At 47.2% G+C, this 19213-nt stretch overlaps 1 protein-coding gene across 1 annotated transcript in view; it reads left to right on the top strand.

Annotated features, from left to right (window-relative positions):
* Positions 1 to 15958: 15958 nt before the first annotated feature.
* Positions 15959 to 19213, top strand: part of GLP2R (glucagon like peptide 2 receptor) — a 65328-nt gene continuing 62073 nt past the window's right edge. The window contains exon 1 of the mRNA XM_046676779.1: positions 15959 to 16247. Within this exon, the coding sequence (XP_046532735.1) occupies positions 16059 to 16247 (189 nt within the window). The 5' untranslated portion in view covers positions 15959 to 16058. The remainder of the gene's footprint in view (positions 16248 to 19213) is intronic.

Genomic DNA, 19213 nt, shown 5'->3' with positions numbered 1-19213 from the left:
TGAGGAGCCCGGATTTATGTTCAGGCAGTCTGGCTCCAGAGTCCATGTTCTTAATCACATGCTGTATTACTTCCCACGAAATGCTAAAAAAGAAAAAAAAAAGTCTATCTGACAGAGTGTATATGTGTATATCCATTTGCTAGATAGATACCTCTCTCTGTATACACACATACAGATATGTAAGCGTATATGTTGGGGGGGGGTTCTGTTTGTCAACCACTGTTCTAGATGCTGGGGGAGTACAGAGAGCAATTTTTGCTGTAGAGAAATAATTTACAATCTATAAAAGGGGAACTGATGTGTAAAGGGGAACAGATATGTTTCAGCAACACTGAGGAATGAAATCCACCTGGGTCTGTCCTAGAGCAAAGACAGATGGAAATGAGACACCTTGGTCCCGATTCTCAATCTGGGGGTGGTTACACGGCTACGTTCACTGTCCAAAAACTCATTAAGCTGTACACTTAGGGTCTGTGTACTTTTCTCTATGTATGTTATGCTTTAATAAAATTGACATTTAAAAAATCTAGAAGGAAGCCAAGTGCCTTGGGAGCTCAGAGGATGTAGCAAAGAATCAGATTTGACTTGGGCCTCAGGGACTGACCACCTTGTGTCCTGCTCTGGTGTTTAACTGATCACTGGCTCCTTTTTCCAGGTGTCACCTGTGCCATCCGATGATGTCAGCTTCTCTTGCGTGGCTCCAGAAAATTCATTTCTTCCTTGACACCTTCAGCCGCAGTCTCCACAGATATGTTGGTTGTTTTTTTTTGAGAGGACTCAGCGAGCGTCTCTTTGGGGACATTCCTGGCACATTTTCTTCTCTCCGGGACCAGACGCTGACTCAATATTGTGACAGGGCTGGAGGATCTACCCATGTGGACACACAGGAGTGACAAATCACGTACAAGAAGATGCACACTGTGTGTACCGTTGGGTACAAACCCTTCTGCTCTAGGTCCCCAGGGCCCCCAGCACACTTTCTCTGCATTGGGTTTATTCTGGAAAAAATCCGTTTAATGTCTCTTCAAATATGCTTGGTTCAACAAATTACAAAATCCCAGGGAACCTCACTTGCAGGCAGGTACCTGACTTGAGTCCCCGATGTGAGGAAGTTGGTGCGATTCTCCCTTACTCTGTGACAGTGTCTGTGCTACAGTTCAGCACCAGTAGATTGAGCGTTTCTATTTGAAAGATTCAGGTTTTTTCCAGAAAAGATGTGTTCACTAAACACATAAACGTATTTTTTTTTTATGAATCCGAGCGAGGACATACTTAGGTTTGTTAGAATTGGGCAGTCCGTTTTTTTTTTTCAAAAGCCCAAATTCTGTGTCTAACAACTTGTGGCCTCAGAAACATGTTAGGTTAAAATACAAGATAAATTGATACAATATTGTAACCAACGCGGTAGGAAGTAGGCAGCTCACCACCGCTTCAAACAAGACTCCCACGGTTAACAATGTTTATTTTTAGAAGCAAAAGGGCCTGGCCATTTAATTTAAGCACCACAATTCAAACATTTGTTCCACTTAACTGTGATAAGATGTCATTCCATTCGACTGTCCTCATTTTGTTTTATCATCTGATTATCCTTCCTGTTTTCACAATAGGCAGAAATTAGAGAATTTTGAAGAAAAAATATTTCTAAAATAACAAAAAACTTGTTTTTAAATTCATGTCTTCTTGATTAAAATAAAAAAGAAAGTATGGGATAGTCACACATACCATCAATTTGTGTGTGTCAGTTAAGGGAAAAAATTTCTGGACTCTTCTGTCAACAAACCTGTGTGGACAACACATTCTACATTCTTTGTGGTTAAACCCTTGCTTTCCCCTTTCTTCAATTTCTTTTAGCACTCATATACTCCGTTTCTTTGTTACCCTTGTTAAACTCACCATCAGGAAAGCTTAAGGTGCTAATTTATACTAAAGTGTCAATGGTCGATATCTTCTGTAAGCGCTATCTCACTTAAAGATACTGGTGTTTAGTGGAGGATGAGGTGGTGAGTGGAAGGTTTACCTGGACTGGGGCTCCTGGCGGCAGTGCTCAGATACACACACGAGGCCAGCAGGGCTGGGAGCAGTTTCTGTTTCCCAAATGCCTCCTGAAGCCTGAGGTCCGGGAAGTTGTGTTGAAAGTGCCAGTTGCCCTTCTGTACCTTCTGCCTCTCTGTGAATTCCAGGTGGGTATCTGCTCACGGCCATGACAAATACAGCCGTGTAGAGGGCGAAAGAAGGCCAGGCGAGGCTGTCCACAGAAGGCTCAGTTAGGAAAGGATGCAGGCCTACAATCCAGGGTTTCCTGCTGGGGGCAGCCTGGTGAAGCGCCAGTTCCCGGTTCTACCCAATTTGGACCTGGATTTTGGATGGCAAATCTCAGAGACCAGCCAAGGTGCTGTCTACTGTTGACCAAGAGAACAAATTCTGGAGCCACGGTGCTGAGTTTGTGTCGTGGGTTTGCGCCCATCTCTAAGATGCTCAATCTTTGATTTAGTTCACTTCTAAAACAAAAAATAAAAGCCAAACACCACCGGGTGAAAACCGCAGATATATTTTCTGAATCTTGGAAAGTTGGCAATGAAAGGGGGCTCCTATGGCTTGAAAGAGGAGTTTGTAAAGATTGTTCTTAGCTGGGACAAAAAAAAAAAAAAAAACAAACTAAGCAAAACTCTGATGTGGGGGCGTGAGACATGCTAGGGGTCTCCATTCCCCAGTTCAAAAGTTGATATGTTTCAATTCCACTAGAGGACATTATCTTCGTTGTTTGAAAGAAGAAGACGCACAAACTTAAACAAGGGGGCACCGGAGTCTGAGAGTTTGAGAGCGCTGGTTGGAGGTACTGAAACCTCATTTGTTTCTGTGTGAGCCGATTGTGTACTCTGTGGATGGGATCTTGCCTGCAGCTTCAAGGAACCGTGTTGGATGTGGAGGGGAATGGATAGAGGGCACAGGAAGGGACACTAACATTTGTAAAAGGCTTCCTATAAGGTAAGTTAGGTACTGGGGACACAGCAATGAATGAAAGAGATGTGATCCATGCCTCTCAAAACCTATATTCCAGCTGGGCAAAGAGATACGAAGAAAGTAATTACAAATTTGATGAAAGCTGTAGAGAAGAAAAGGCAGTGATGTCAGAGCTCATCTCTTCCCAACTCTGCGTTCACTTCGCATTGACAGCTTGAAATTGGCCACGATGGGAGTATTTTTGTTACAGGCCACAAACACAGGTTCTTTACCCACCCACACAAGAGGGGCCAAATAAAACTGGAACACCAGGTTTATGGGAAGGAAAGGGTTTTTATTTCAGGTGACGTCAGCTGAGAGATGAGAGTGAGTCCTCAAATTCGTCTCATCTCCCTGAAAGATGGGAGGCAAAGGGTTTCAAAGGTTGCAAGGAATGTGGCTGCTTGTAGGGAGGGGGACCCATGGCCTTGCTGGTTGGCATTTTCCCACCAGCCTGCGTCTGGCCTTGTGAGGCTGCTTGCAGACACGGAGATGGTGAGATAAGGGAATCTGCAGGTGGATATTCTTGGTCGTCTGCCTCCGTGGTGGATGGCGGATTCTGGTGCCAGGAAGCTGAGGCATAAGCAGGGCAAGGGGATGAGTGCTTTTGGTTTTAACCCCATATATGCTGGGTATAATGTAGGGGAACTGATACCAGGGCTGGTATCATTTATACCATGGAAAGCAGCAAACGCTACCAATCATGGCTTCCCCTCTCCCCACAAAGTTGGTTAACATTTTCCAGCACCACTGACCTCAGGGCACGTGAAGAGAGCCAGTGGTTCTAGCTTTCTCTGTGAACTCGACTTCATGGAAAAACTGTAAATAACCCTTTCATCTTTTCCCCCACCCCAACAAAAAAAAATACGAATTGTCCAAATTGTGAGGGTTGCTGGTGGACAGAACATGAGTGAGGTGGTGACCTTGTTCTTGAGCTGGTAGTAGACTCTGGAAAATCCTCCAGTTTCACCTACAAAATAAAGAGAACGTATCCATAAGGGGGGTTAACCTTGGCCATCAGGGACAGCCTGTGTTTCTAGCCCCTTAGGTGTATCCCAGGTCGTTTTGAAGAGGGATTGGGGAATGTGGCAGACTGCTTTATTGTTACTGTTCACAGACATGTGGAGTCTCTCCCTGTGGGAGCATGGTACAGTCCTGCCCTCATGAACCCGGGCCTGGCCGTATGACTTTCTTTGGCTGGTGAATTGAGAGTGGGAATGAGGTGCGTCACTTCTGGTCAGAAGCGTAAACAGCCAACATCCACTACTGTCCGCTCAGTTCTTGTTCTCTTGCTTCAGTGATCACAGAAGCACATGTGCAGGAGTCTCCATCAGCCTGGGTCCCTGAATGCCTACAGTGAGGAGAAACCCCTCGCCAACCTGAAAAGTACATATAGAATGAGCTAGAAATGGATTTGTTGGTGTAAACCACTGGGATTTGGGGGTTGTTTGTTTTTTCAGCAGACCCAGCCTACCTGGACTGACACTATGAGCCTTACACCAGCGGTTCTCAGCTTCCAAAACAGCGTTCATTATGATCCGTCTCAAATAATTTGTTTCTGGTTAGTGGGAAAGTAAATAAGTTTGTAATGATTTATTTTTTAAATGAATTAGAGCAGATTCAGAACTATCTCTGTTCCCGAGTGACCTGGTTACTTGGATCCCATCGTGCTTTCTGGAGTGTGAATGGAAAGGGAGGAGTTACTGTGTGTGCACCAGGTACTGGGCAGAACCCACCGTCAGACTTATTTCGTGCTCCCAGGGCTGTGCTTTGCATGTGAGTATCATCTGCCATGTTGAACACACTGGCTGGAAGAGCTTGCGTTGCTGCTGTAGATATGTAGTTCCCTAGAAAGAGCTGAGTCTCTGAAAATCCACTTGGTGTATGGATGTAACCAAATTCTGGTTTGGAGGTGACAGATGGAGGATTGAGACCACAGCAGTAGAAACACAGACCGTAGAGTGGGAGGAGCCTGGGAAATCGCCCAATTCTCCCCTGCGCAGTAGAGGAGTGGGTCCAATGACCTCCGAGGGAAAACGACTGGTACAAGACAACGCAGGTAGAGGCAGTTTCAGCTTTAGAACCCAGGCCTGCAGAGGCCCAGCCCAATGCTGTCCCGCCATGTCACTGATTTAACGCAATCCCGGAAGGTGCCAGAGGATGTGATGATGCCTGACACACAGGGAGGTGCCCCCAGTCTGGGCTCCTGGGAGCTAAAACGAGCACGATGCAAAAGGTAGGGGGCATAGATCATTGACTCTTCAAAGGAATGGCTTTCTTATCTCTAAAATAGATTCAAAAGTCCCCACATTAGCCTAGCTTTGAAGATTAAGCGAGATAATAGATAGGAAAGCGTTTCTCGCAGTTAATATTCTCTTAAATCTTATTGGAATAAAATGAGTTCTCTTGGGCTCTTTTGGAGATGGTTGGCGGGAATCATGGTTTATTCCCAGACTGTCAGTACCTGAGGGCAAGGATCACCGGCATCTACCTTTCCTGGAAGTTCTCGGGGACAGAAGTAAGTTTGGGGAGCATCTTTAGACCTCAGAAAATATTTTTCTTTTATGAGAGAGAAAATTCCAGGTAACTTTCCTATTCGAGAACTTACAATGGCTCCCTGTTTCCTCCAGTGAGTCTAAATTCCTCTTCCTTTATGTCCTCCCTCTGTCAACCTGACCTCCTGAGTCAGCCCACCCTTTTGCTTCCTGAGCACAAGCCAGCATTCACCGCGCCCTGCTGCAGGCTCTCTGGGAAGGACCATACGTATGAGCAGGTGCAGGCCTTTGGCGGGATGTGCCCAAAGGCCATAAACCTTCAGATTTGCCAGGCTCGCCCCTGTCAAACTCCAAGTGCCCTTGGGCCTCATTCCTTAGCACTTCTGCTTTGCTCCTGCGGGCTATAGGAAGAAGAGCAACAAAGTCTGGGTTTCCGGTACAGCCATGTGCTTGAGCCACTCTGCTGGGATGCTTTCTGGCTTGAGCGTGCATCAGGGGTTCATCTGTCACGTAACTGTGCACAACAAGTAGCCTAAGGGGAGTATTTACACAGCCTGGGGCTGAGGGCAACAGCATCAGGACCGTCTGCTTATCTTCAGCCGCAGTGGCCTCTGCAGTCCGCTTTGGGCTGATGCAGTTGGACATTTTTCCTGGCTGATTCTCTGATTTGGGCAGCAGTGGTGCTGTCATGGTCACGGCAGCAAAAACGCATCCGAGTCCCCCCGGTTCTACCAGAGAGGTCCCCCTAGCATTGGGGAAATCCACGCGCTCACCCCCTGCCCTCTCGCAGAGCGTGTTGTTGCTGATGTGGCACTTTTTTCACAGCATCTCAGCAGATCCTCAGAACCCGTGAGTCAGGCCGGCAGCGAGAGCAGCAGACGGACGTCATGGACACAATGTGACATTTAAATCCGAAAGGGCTGCCTTCTGTGCCTGGTTCTGCCACAGGCAATAATCATAGAAGTTTGTTGACCACTCAGCCTTGCTTTCTTCATCTGCAAAATGGGTATAATAAAAGTCCTCCGATGAGAAAGTTGGGAAAGTGTTTTGTGAACCCCTTTACACCCTTTTGTGTGTTTAATTGTTGATAAAGGCAAGTACAAACCTCTGTGTTTTACAGATTTGGAGGCCAGGCTAACACAGGTTGGTAGAGTCAGGAAAACAAACTGGTTTTCCCATCTGCGACCCAGGACCCTTCTCCACTTCACCACCTGCTGTCTTTGTACATAACGCATGGAGGACTAAGGGTCTGTCTTGTCTTGTCAAGAGGGCTGCCTTCCACAGGAATAATGAGGAGGCCAGGTACAGAGCCAGGGGCAGGGCGAGGAGAAAGTGGAGGCTAGCCAGGGAGATTAAGAGAATTCACAATAGCTTAGAAGGGTGAGAATCGCCTGGGCCGAAAGAGTCAGAAGCATAGTGACCCCTTGATTAATATGAATCCTCAAAAATGGTGTGCCTTTTGAATAAGGCCAGGGGGATTAAAAGGAGAAATCTTTATAAATCCCATGAAGCCAGAGATGCGGGTGTTACATAGCTCGACTGTGCCTTGCCAGCCAAGCATGTAGCAAGCCGCCCAGGAAACGGCGCCCAAGTGCTCTGTGATTGACTCTTTGCCCCCGCCTGCCGTTCCCCCCACCCCCAGCCCTTACAGGGTGCCCCTCGTCCTTGAGCTTCTTGAGTTTAGCAGAACAGCATAGAATCAGAAATCAACACGTTTTGTTGACTAATTGATTCACCCAAGGAAAAGTGCCTTTGTCTAAGCGCTGCCTTGGCCAGGACTTTTCATTTCCAGTCTTCGTTTCGGGGTGTGGAATCAAAGGTTCTGGCTCCCTTTAAAGGAATTTTAGGCCACAGGAGGAAGGTGCAGAGCTATTTGTGGTGACGTGCAGAGGATGTCCTGAAATAACAGTGCAAGGAAGGGCTCCCTGGGAGAGTCAACTTATAGGGGAATGGAGATGGAGCCTATGCAGAAGTGAGGCCTCAGCGGGCAGCAAAGCTGAAGGCGGTTGGACAGCCCGAGGCTCCTTTCCTGGGCTTGTTCAGGGCCCAAGAGCATCCTCCCCAGGCTGGAGTCCTTCCTGCCGGGTCTGCTCAGCTCCCCTTGCCCTTCTCGCTCTCTCTCCAAAGCATTGTTCCACTGCCTTCCAGTCCACCTCCAGTGTAATTCTTTCCTTTCTTGTGTTCCAGATCTCCCAGGCACTGTGATAAACTAGACTAATTAGCACATGTTTATGTGGAGTCATCTCCAGACAGGGGCCCCAGGCTATATTCTGCTGCAGACACACTTTCTCGGGCGTATGCAATGTTTTCAAGATACTTTAAAATTGGGAAATTTCAAATGGAAATCCAGATATCTTACTTCTGCTGAAAAATTGGAGGGTCTGACAACATTGAGCTCACAAGTCCGCACGACCGCAAACCTCAGCTGAGCCAGGGGCCGCCCCCTTTAGCTGAGGATGAGAGCTCAAGGTCATTGGCGTTGCCGGCCAGCCCTGCTTCATTGGCTTTTGTTGTTACCTCCCAAAGGCATTTGTTTGCGAGCTCTGATGTATACCTTTTGTTTTATTTCCTTACATGTTTGGTAGTATTTTAGTTATTGCTTACTAAGAATTTAATTCTAAACTTTTTGCTTTAGGAGCATCTTGCAATATAGGAAAATGATCATCTTTCTCTGGGGGGAAAAATGGCGTTCTGGGGAAGACGTCATCCTTCCTCCTTCTTCATAAAGTGATGACAATATCTAGAACCCTGGTTTACCTGGATGGCCTTATTATATTAGGAAAGATAGAAGAATGTGAGCAGAACTTTTTTAGATTGATGGACACTGATGTTCATTGATAATTACAGACAATTGCCCTTTGGGTAAGTTTTGGGTATTCTGGGGTAACAGGCAGAGTCTGGGCTAAAAGTTAAGAATCTGAGTCCCGTGTCCAGTTCTATCAGTATCTAGCTGTATGGTCTTCAGTGGGCACTGCTACCTCGAGAACTCAGTTTTCCCATCTGTAAAATGAATCCGTTGTTCTAGGTCAGCCTTTTCCAAAGACTGTTCCATTGACCTCTAGTTGCACAGAATATTAATCCTTATTGTACACAGACATTTTATTTTATGGTCAACTGATTTTGGGAAACACTGGGATATGTAATAGAAACAAGTTTCCTTATTGTGGGATTTCTCACAGATTTTAATATGCTAATATGGATTGTGAATTTCCAAGAAGAAATTGCAAATATGTAACATTCCCCAAATTTGTTTGACTCTCAAAACTCTTCTTATTTAATTTTACAAAGAGCATCTCAAAAGGCATCTCTATGGAGTAATCTTTGAGAAAACCTGGCGAGGACTTGTCAAAGTCTCTTTCTGTCTAGGCATTAAGTATGTAAGAGGCACGTAAATCAGAAACAGATCAAGAAAGATATTCCTTATTTCTACTTGGCTTTGTCCGTGAATCGTTGAGAACCTCAACCCTCCTTAGAATTCAGCGTGTGTTTCTGACAATATATGATGAGCCTTTCGGTGGTGTGATCCATGAGAAGGTGGCGTGTGTGGACGTGTGTGTCCAGTAAACACTCTGTGGGTTGGCAATGGTGCCAAGGGAACCCCTGGTCTCTAGAAGAAGGAGCCTGAAAGATCCTCACGCAGCCTCTTAACTACTTTTGGCTCCTGTTTTAGGTTGAAAAGGCCCCCCTCCTCCCACCTGGGTAAGAATTTTTTGTCAGACAGCCTGGGGACAATTTATATCACCTACCTACATAGTGTTTAATACGTGAGGCACTCACCATGGGCAGGTAGAGAGTTCGCAGCTGCTTCCAGTCCTGAATCCCGCAGCTTTGATCTGATTTAAGAGATGGCGTTTCCAGGTCACCCTTTCCTCGAGCCAGCCCATGCAGAGCCCCCTCTCCCAGTCCCCTGCTCGCTGAGGACACAGCTCCCATCCACCTAATTTTTGCACTATTGTCCTCGAGTTCAGGTCCTACTATGGCCCTACCTCCCCTGACATTACAAATAGTAATGCTTCTATTTTTCTCCAATTAGGCTTTTCTTTCTAGGGAATGTGGTCTTGCTCAGTTCCTGGAGTGACCGTGACCTTGTCTTGCAGGGGAGGAGAAGCTGCCTCGGGTGACGTTGAAGAGCCGGTGAGTTAAGGTCTTCTGTAACGAGGTTTCTTCTCCCCTGCCTTGTGTTCTGATGCAAATACCTGGGCTGTCTTGCCTCAGACCTTTGCTCACTTCCCTTCTTCTGCCTGGAATGTTCTTGGCCCTAATCTCCGTCTATTAATGTCACAGTCCTGCTTTGAGGCCTGACACAGTGGCCACCTCCTTTCCCGAGCTTTCGCCATGCCCAGAGCTGTAAATAAACCCCTCCTCCTTTCCATTCCCATGTCATAGGAGTCTCTGTTGTAACCATTATCGTATTTTCCCTTGTTTTAGTTTATCTCAGTTCTCACCACTCTGGCTCACTCACCTTTGTATCCCCTCATCCGCCTGGCCCTGCGCCTAACGCGGGAATGGTTGTTAGTGAATTGTTCCGCACTGCTCTGAGTTCCTTCTTTCCAGAGGACTTTGCTGTACCCTGGGGCCTGCTTCTTTGACTTTGGTGTGTGTCATAATCACCATGGGAGCTTATTAGAAGAATAGGTAACCCAAGATAGAAGAGAGAGTTGAGTGGAATGAAAGATTAGTGCTGTGAGGATGGGAAAAGAAAAGGCAATTAGAAGCTCCAGGAAGGGCCAGCCCCATGGCCGAGTGGTTAAGTTCACGTGCTCTGCTTCAGTGGCCTGGGGTTCACTGGTTTGGATACTGGGTGTGGACCTGCACACTGCTCCTCAAGCCGTGCTGTGGTGGCGTCCCACATAGAGGAACCAGAATGACCTACAACTAGGATATACAACCATGTACTGGGGCTTTGGGGAGGGAAATAAAGGGGGAAGATTGGCAACAGATGTTAGCTCAGGGCCAATCTTCCTCACCAAAAAGTGCACTTAAAAAATAAAAAGAAGAAAGAAACTCCAGGAAAAGCAAAAAGCTATACAAGAAATTTAACATAATGATAGCACCCTCCTTGATTCTGTGATGAACAATGTTTATATGGTCTAAATAAATTGTTGGCTTATTGATTTAAATAGAACAGCAATTGGGCCAGCCCTGGTGCCCTAGTGGTTAAGTTCAGCACGCTCCACTTCAATGGCCTAAGTTCAGCTCCCAGGCGTGGATCTACACTGCTCTGTTATCAGCCATGCTGTGCTGGCGGCCTGCATACTAAAAAATAGAGGAAGATTGGCACGGATGTTAGCTCAGGGTGAATCTTCCTCAGCAAAAAAATAAATGAATAAAACAGCAATATAACTAATTAGGGAGATGGCAGAGCAGATGTGGGATGTGGAAGTGTGAGAGATTTATCGTTGTCTACTATGACAGGCAGTCAATAGATAACATCTAACATGAAGGCGTAGCAATGTCAGCATACTTTTTCTGAAACATGGAGGCAAATACAGAAGAAACAACTAAGTTAAAAGTGGTTTTCTGTGAATGTTAGGACTGGGACATGGAACAGGAAGTGGCAGGGGACTGTTAGTTTTTCTTATAAGCCTTTCAAAATAATTTGATCTCTTATCTATGTGTAAATATTACTGTGGTTAAACATTAAAAAAAAAAAAGTAATGCATATTTCCAGACCCCGTCCCAGACCTACTGAATCAGTCTCCAGGGCTGGCCCTGGATTTTTACAAGCTCCCTGGTGACTGATGCACACCAACATTTGATAATTAGTGGGATGCTTATATGTAGCTATGGCAACGGAATGAGACAGTCCTCAGATGGGGATTCGGAAAGGGAGTGGAAGTTCCCAAGCAATTTGCCTATGGGTATGGTGACCATATTTTCCAAACCAAAAATCTGAAACTATCTTGGGGATGCAGGACAAGGATGTAGGATCCTGAGCCTCCCGTGTGTGTCCATGAGGGCTGAGAGCATGGACTTCCAGGAAGATAGTTGCACTCCCTAGAGGAGAGGAGAGGAGTGGGGATGCCCCTCCAGTAGCCTTAGCTCGGGGTACCGCTGCCACGTCTGCACCACACTTACAGCAACGGCCACCACGCTGACCTGGATGCATGGGAGGGGAAGGCAGTGGCCACCACTGGGGCAGGGATGGCGAGACACAGGCTGTATCTCTGAGGGCTACTTGTTGTTGCCTTTTACTTAAACCTCAGGAGTAAGCAGCTAATGCTATGAGGATGGGAAAAGACAAGGCAACTAGAAACTCTTTGGAAAGTAAAAAACTGTACAAGAAATTGAATGTAATAAGCCTGAGTCAGGAGAGAGATGAGGATGGGTGGCGAGTCCTCTCCTTTCCGTCCTGCTCTTGCAGGAGGAAAGGAAGAGCGTCCTGGCCCTGAGCGTGGCCTTGGGTTTGCAGCCGGGCTGCCTAACCCTGAGCGGTCCCATTCTTTCGTCCTCAGTTCCTATGAGGCAAAAACACTCTTTTTCTGAAATATGTGCACTAGATACTAACCTTCCCTTCCCTCTCCTCTCTCTTCGTTCGCCGTTCCCCTCACCACCACCCTGCCACACCCGCAGAAGTGCAAAGGATGCTGACGAGTTGGGGCTGAGTACTCGGTGGGAAAGGGAGCAGGCTTACCGGCTGTGTGACTGTGTGACTCTCTGAGCCTCAGTTTCCTCATTTGTGAGCTCAGGAAATCATATCGACTTTGCAGGGTCATTTCAAGGGTTGCCTGAGATAAAGGTTAAGGGTTTTACTTCTGGGAGGTGCGCCTAAAGGGAGTTCCCTTCTCACCAATGATGATACAAGTCTGTTTTGGAAGAGAACCTTCCATTCCATGACCCCTTAAAAGTGCAGGGATGCAGTTTAGAGTTGGGTGGGGCCTCTTTTGGTTCTCCAGGGGTTGGGTGACACTAGCAAATGGTAAAGGCCAATGTTTATCAACACTTACACCGCATCAGGGGCTGTTGCAAGTGCTTTATGTGAATTCAGTCAGTTAATCTTTATAATAACTCTAGGAAGCGAGTCCCACTGTTGTTCCTATTTTATAGATGAGAAAACTCAGGCTCCGAGAGGGGAAGGGACTTACTCAAGGAGACACAGGCAGTCGGTGGCAGAGCTGCGACTCAAGCCCAGGCAGCCCGGCTCCCCAGCTCCTGCTCGTGGCCGCTGTCCCGTACCTGTCACCCCCAGAACCTGCAGCCTCGCTCACCTGCACCGCTGAGGCCCTCCTGTCAGGACTGCCGAGCCGCACGTGGAACCTGCACCAGATGAACTTGTCGTCCCCTGTCCCCCAAATATCCCACATAGCCTGGCTCCTGTTGTCCCTCCTGCGACTCTGCCACTACCTCTGCTGAAGTGAATGCAGCACAGCCCTCCTGTGGTCCTGGTACAGTGGCTTTGCCATCCTCCGGTTCCCTCACATCCGCTGCCACCTGGCCCTGTCCGTGGCTGAATGAAGTGGTGGTGGCAGGATGAGCAGTGTCCCTGCCCCACCTCGTCGTGGTGCCCACCCCTCCTCAGCCCTGCCATCTGGCATCCTTACAGTTTCCTCTCACATCCCCCCCGGACGTCTGGGAACATGCCAGCATGTGGCGTCCGTGTGAGCACGAGAAAGCACAGAGCTGGGACGTGTTCCGTCAACAGCGTTGGCCCTTCAGTCCTCCCCAGGACATAGACATGCAGGAAGGCGGTGTTGTTGCTCCTTTTTAATTGTGGTGGGATATATATATAACATAAAATTGATCATCTTAACCATTTTTAAGTGCACAGTTAAGTACATTCACATTGTACAGCCAATCTCTAGGACTCTGTTCTTTCAAAACTGAAACTCTGTCCCCATTAAACAAAAACTCCTCGTTCCCCCTCTCCCAGCCTCTGGCAAGCACCACTCTACTTTCTGTGAATTTGACCACTCCAGGTATAAGTGAAACTTGTCTTTTTGTGACTGGCATATTTCACTTAGTGTAACGTCCTTGAGTTTCGTCCACATTGTAGCGTGTCTCGGAATTTCCTCCCTTTAAAGCCTGAGTCATATCCCATTGTGTGGATATACCACATTTTGTTGACCCATTCATCTGTCAGCAGGCACTGGGGTTGTTTCCGCCTTTTGGCTGTTATGCTTTTTGACTGAAGACCAGGGCACTCTGGGTGGGTGGTGGGTGTCTGAGTGAGCCCGCCCCACCCTTGCCTTTTGCATTGAGCAGGGTCCTTAGCGGTGGATTCTGGAAATGGGGAATCCCGAGGCCTGCCTGGCCTGTTCCCTGCAGGCCCTAGGGAGATGGAGAGTGCTGAGGATGGCTTCCTGTTCTCAGAACTCCGAGAGACTTGAGGTACAGGCCAGCTGCTTCAGGGCCTAAGGGCTGTGCAGGATGTTGGGTGCAGAAGTCAGCACCATCCTGGGGCTTCCAAAGCTGGCAGGCAGAGCCCACTGCACCGTCACTCATGTCCTCACCAACAGGGGGCACTGCAGGAGTGGTGACCCTCGGAGACTTAAGCTGCTTCTTGGGCAGAGGACATTGATGAAGCAGTGAGGGCAAGAGGGTAGCAGAGGATTCCACGAGGCATCTGAAACACGCGGTTCTTGGCTACCAATTAGACCCCTCCTGAAGACCCTCAGCTGTAACAGAGAACCTAGCAGCCAGGGCAGGGAGGGGAACAGGGCAGTGCCATTGGCTTAATACCACGCCATCTGCGCTTTCCTGCTGGCAGAGCCTGCGGAACTGCTGGCAGTAGCCGTTAGCCGTGTGCTTTTGTCATGGTTGGCCGCCCAGTCTCGTGGGACGAGGAGTTACCATGTTTTATCACTAGATGGCATGCATCCAATGGACGGGAAGTCATGTATGGCCCTGACCCCTGTCCTGCTGGAAGAAGGATATTTTTGAGAAAAAGTTCAAAGAGATTAGATAGAATATTCTTACCAAACAGCATTTTCTTTGCCAGCGTGCAGCTTGGAAGACAGTTCTTAATGCGCAGTTACAGAACAGCTTTACGGCCACTTCAAAAGTCTCCGTGTCTGTCACGTGGCCACTTTTCTCTCCCTGTGTCACTTCATCCTGCTTTCTGCCGTCCCAAAGAGACGGCCACATTGATTTCAGACATCAGATCATTATAAGAGTTCATTTTTGGGGGCTTTGTTCATTATGAGCATTTTACTGCTCAGGTTTAAAATCTTGCCACGTGGGATTTTTAAGATTTCCAGGGATTTCTATTAGGTGATGCTCACCTGTTTTTCCCCAGCTGTTCAGAATTCCCTCCGTTAGATAAGTTAACCAAGATGAGCTCCCGTGGTTCAAACTGAATGGAAAACAAAACGTAAATGAAAACGTGTTCTTGTCTCTTGCTGACCTGTATTTCATCCAGTCAGGACATCTTCCACCTGGGCCTCCAGTTTGGGAGGCTGGGAAGACGTGGACGGGGATGTTGGGAGCTGCACAGGGAGGGGTGGGCTGAGAAGGGCCAAGCAGAGCCTCTCAGAGGCAGTGATGAGGCTCCTAGAGAAAAGGAGCTTACCTAGAGAGTTAGGGTGAGAGATGGCACCTAACGGAGTCACTGCGCTCAGGTGACTCTGGTCGGAAGACCTGGAGATCCTGACTCTGCCATTTATTTACTGTGTGGCCTTGGGCAAGCAACCTAAGCTCTCTGAACCTCGGTTTCTCAGCTGTCAAGTGAAGAAATAATCGTATCCTTTGTTGTACATATCATTATCCGTACATATCAGTATACACATCATTATTGTAAAGATAAATGAAATAGGATGTTGAGGGAAAAGATTTTGTAAATGTGAATGGCGGTGAGAAAGTACGAATATGTTAGTTAGCAAGTGAAGGGTCACGAATTCCACAGAAGGGTCTGCCAGTGGGGCTGAGTGACGTGTGTTCACAAGTGGACGATCAGGAGGGGGGTTTGACTTTTTGCCATGTTGTTTTGCTATCGTGTAGACAGAACTTGAGTTACTGATTGGGTTTTTGCTTCAGGCTCTGGGGCAGGAGCTGCTCTCTCCTGGGCCGGGCAACCATCTCTCTTGAAGTCTTGGCATAAACAGGGCCCAGAGGAGGCCCTGCCTTTGTGCCTCGCTCACCCCAGCCAGGAGAAGCTTAATGCCTTAGCAAGAAATGTCCCTCCTCAGGAGACGCCCACCTCAGAGCTGGCTCGAGGCCCACGCTCTCCTGCCAGCTGTTCCTCTGAGGCTTGAACCCGAGCCTGTCCCACCCCGGCCTCGTGCACTGAGCAGGGCCTCAGGGGTAGCCCACTGCCGGCCTTGCTTTCTCTCCCCTGCGGGCTCTGCTGAGGAAGTCCCAGAGAGCACAGCTGACTTGGGGAAGGCCTGGGAAAGCTCTCCCTGCTTTTGGGAGGGCGGGGCGGGGGATGAGCCACGGCCGGCCGATGAGAAACTGGAGATTCAGGAGGTCACTCTAAACTGGTTCAGATGCTGGCGGCACAGCGTGGCGAGGATTTGTGCAAACATCTCCTCGCTGGACGGAGAGGAATGCAAGAGCAGGCTGCCTGCGGTACCTCTTGGGCTGTTAGAGAAATGCGCCCGTGCTTGTGAACGTGCGGCGAAGAAGATGAGGCCGGACCCGAGCAGGGCAGGGCCTGGGAGACAGAAAGTGGGGCCCCTGCCTGGAATCCACGTGCCGCCCCTGGGCATCCCTCCTGCCCGGGGGGCTGGGCCGCCCGCCTCCCGCAGGAAGCGCTCTCTCCCGGCCCCTGCGAGGCCCTTCCTCACCCTCCTGCTGCTGGTTACCATCAAGCAAGTAAGAGCAGTTTTTATTATTATTCCTGTTTTATTATTATCAGTCGTACATATTTTCTGCTTATAGCAGCAATTTAGAACTTTTGCAGGAAAATATCAACAGTATTAAGACAACAATGATCAACCATAATCCTAGCATTCAGAGGTAATCACTGGTAATATTTTGGCATATTTTCTTCAAATCCTTTTTCTATGCATTGCTTTACACAGCTGAAATTATGATGCATAAAACATCTTGTTTCCTGGTTTTCCTCTTTACATCATATTATAAGCATTTTCCCATGTCAGCCTGAAGGCTGGAAATAGCATTTAAGATTGTTGCGTACATCCTCCTGTCTTCTGCTGTCATTCTCTCAGCTTTGAGTATTTAGGTTGAATGGGTAGTCCTTTTTTTTTTCCTTTTATTTCTTCTTTCTTTCTTCCTTCCTTCCTTTCTCCTTATTATAAAAATATAGAATGTTTAAAAATTCTATTTTCATTGTTTAAAAAAATCCAAGGAAGTATAAATACAAAATACAAGCCACTGTACTCCCACCACCCAAACATCACTCCCGTTCACATTTGGGGGCTTATATTCCCAGACATTTTTCTATCATTTATATACATATAGTTTTGTTAAAACAAACATAGGATCATACTATAAATATTATCTTGCAATCTGCTTTTTCCTTAACAAAATATACGAATAACACAAGCTAACGTTACTATTGAACACTTACGACGCGCCAGAGCTGGTGCCAGGCGCCTCCCTGAATTATCTCATCTCATGCTCTCAGCAACCCTGTCCTGTTAATCCCATCTTCCAGATGAGAAAACTGAGTCTCAGGGAGGTTGAACATTTTTCTATGTCAGGAATATAGCTCCGTGGCATGATGTCTGAGGGCTTCAAGAATGCGTTATCATGTACGTAACCATCCTCTGTACGTGGGCCTTCTGGTGGTTTGTCTGATTCTCATCCAAGGAGATGAGGCCTTTGCCCCTTAGGTTCCATTTTCATATGAGGCCGTGAGCTGAGGAACTCCAGTTCCATTGATCTACGTAAAGAAAGTGCCTTGAGGAATGGTTCTCGTCTTCCTTTGGTCCATGGGCAGAGTTGGTCCCTGTTTGTAGCCTCGGAATTCTAAACCCCTCCTGCCCCCACACAGGGAGGGCTGGGGTGTCGGGTCTCGTGAATGTCCACCTCACCAGGCTTTCTTTGGTCCTAGCCTGGGACCAGACAGGCAGAAAACCACCATCAAATTCTCTGTCTCCAAATTCTCCCAGAGGCTGACTTCAAGCCCTCTAGATTGGAGATGTGAGCACAGTCACTGGTTTCATGGAATTCTTCCCATGGTGGCAGCCCCTCGGTGAGTGACCAGAATATTCCTAAGGGCAGGTCCTGGCCAGCCTCCTGCCCCAAGACTTAATCGGTTAGTGGCTGGGCCATTGTTGGGAAAGTTGATACGAAACTCTCACTTTTGCTTCAATTCTCTGACTGTCTCATATCAAAACTGAATATATTCAGCTAACTGTTCACCTTCCATCCACAGCCATGTATTGACTGCCTACTGGGCGCCAAGCAGTGCTGCAGCACTACCGTTTATCATAAATCATCTTGCTTCCTCTGCACAGCAAGCTTCTGAGAAAAGTATTATTACCGACCCCATTTTACAGACGGGGACATTAAGATTCACAGGCGTTAAATGATCACCAGCAATCCCATAACCCGCGAGCAGCGGAGCTGTTGCGTCTACCCGAGGTGCTGGAGGTCCTGTGTTCTCTCTTTTCCAGCATTCCTTGGAAGCTGTTGACATGTGAATGTTCATATGTTACAGCAGCAGAATCTGCAGAGCCTCAGGCCGGCTTATGATGCTGAGAAAGCCGCACCTCGGCCTTTTTGCTCTGGTGTTTTCGTAATCGACAATGCGCCTGTTTCCAGCGCCCCACCCCCTCCGAGTCTTGTCGGAACGTCTTGGCTCTGACTGTCTGTCCTCCATCGTGTGTCTGCAATCCTGGTGTCCCACCTCTTGGTTCTCTGCCTTGAACCCCACGTTCTTTCCCCAGATGTTTACATTGCAGGGCTTAGGGTAGACTTTTCTGATGAATTTTGCTCGTGGACGCTTTCCCCGCATGGAATGTAAATGACCGTGGTGTGTTTTCTGGCAGGAAGTCTTCATAAAATTCACTTAATGAGAAATTCTCAGGGACAGTTTAGTTTCTAAATTCAATCAGGAAAATAGAGCTATCTCCCCACCCCCCACATTCATTTAAGTTAATCAGCAGTTGTTTTGGCATCAAAAAACATAAAGTTAGAGAGTTAGGCTGTTTAAGAAGTGAGTTTGTGCCTCTTTTATACACGGCTGATGGGAGTGTAAAAAGGTGCACATTTTTAAGTTTAAAAAAATGTTTTTGGCGAAGATAGATGGTTTGGCAGCACATTACCAAAACCCTTTAAAAATGTGTATACTCTATGACCCAGAAATTCCAATTCAAAGAATTTCTCCTAATAAAGCTATGCTCAAATGTTTAACTGTGAAGAGTTTCATCACGACATCACTTATATTAGCAAACATCTAAAACAACTTAGATGTTCAATGCTACAGGAATTAAAAAATAAATTATATCACATTACTTCATAGAAACTTATGTAGCTGTTAAAACAGTGTTTTAGAAGTATAGTTCTTGAAATGGAACTATATTCACAATATATCTCCTAGTGACAAACAGACTACAAGACGAAATGAATTTCCTTCTTGGTTAAAATAAAAAAGAAGAAAGTAAAAGGATGTATGTGTGCAGAGAGAAGGGTCTGGAAGGAGGTGGTAATTTCTGAGTAGTTGGAATATGATTCCATCTTCTCCCCCTGTGCTTCTCTGTGATATTTATTTTGTTGACAATGAAGTGTGTTCCTTCTATAACAAAGAATAAGAGAAGATTTGTTTACAGCGAGTCCACAGAAGGCTTGTCTTCCCTTTTCGTTAATCCCTT

The sequence above is a fragment of the Equus quagga genome, chromosome 11, assembly GCF_021613505.1.
Source record: "Equus quagga isolate Etosha38 chromosome 11, UCLA_HA_Equagga_1.0, whole genome shotgun sequence".
Lineage (NCBI taxonomy): Eukaryota > Metazoa > Chordata > Mammalia > Perissodactyla > Equidae > Equus > Equus quagga.
Note: the sequence above shows the minus strand (reverse complement) of the source record. Positions and strands in the feature narration are given on the sequence as shown.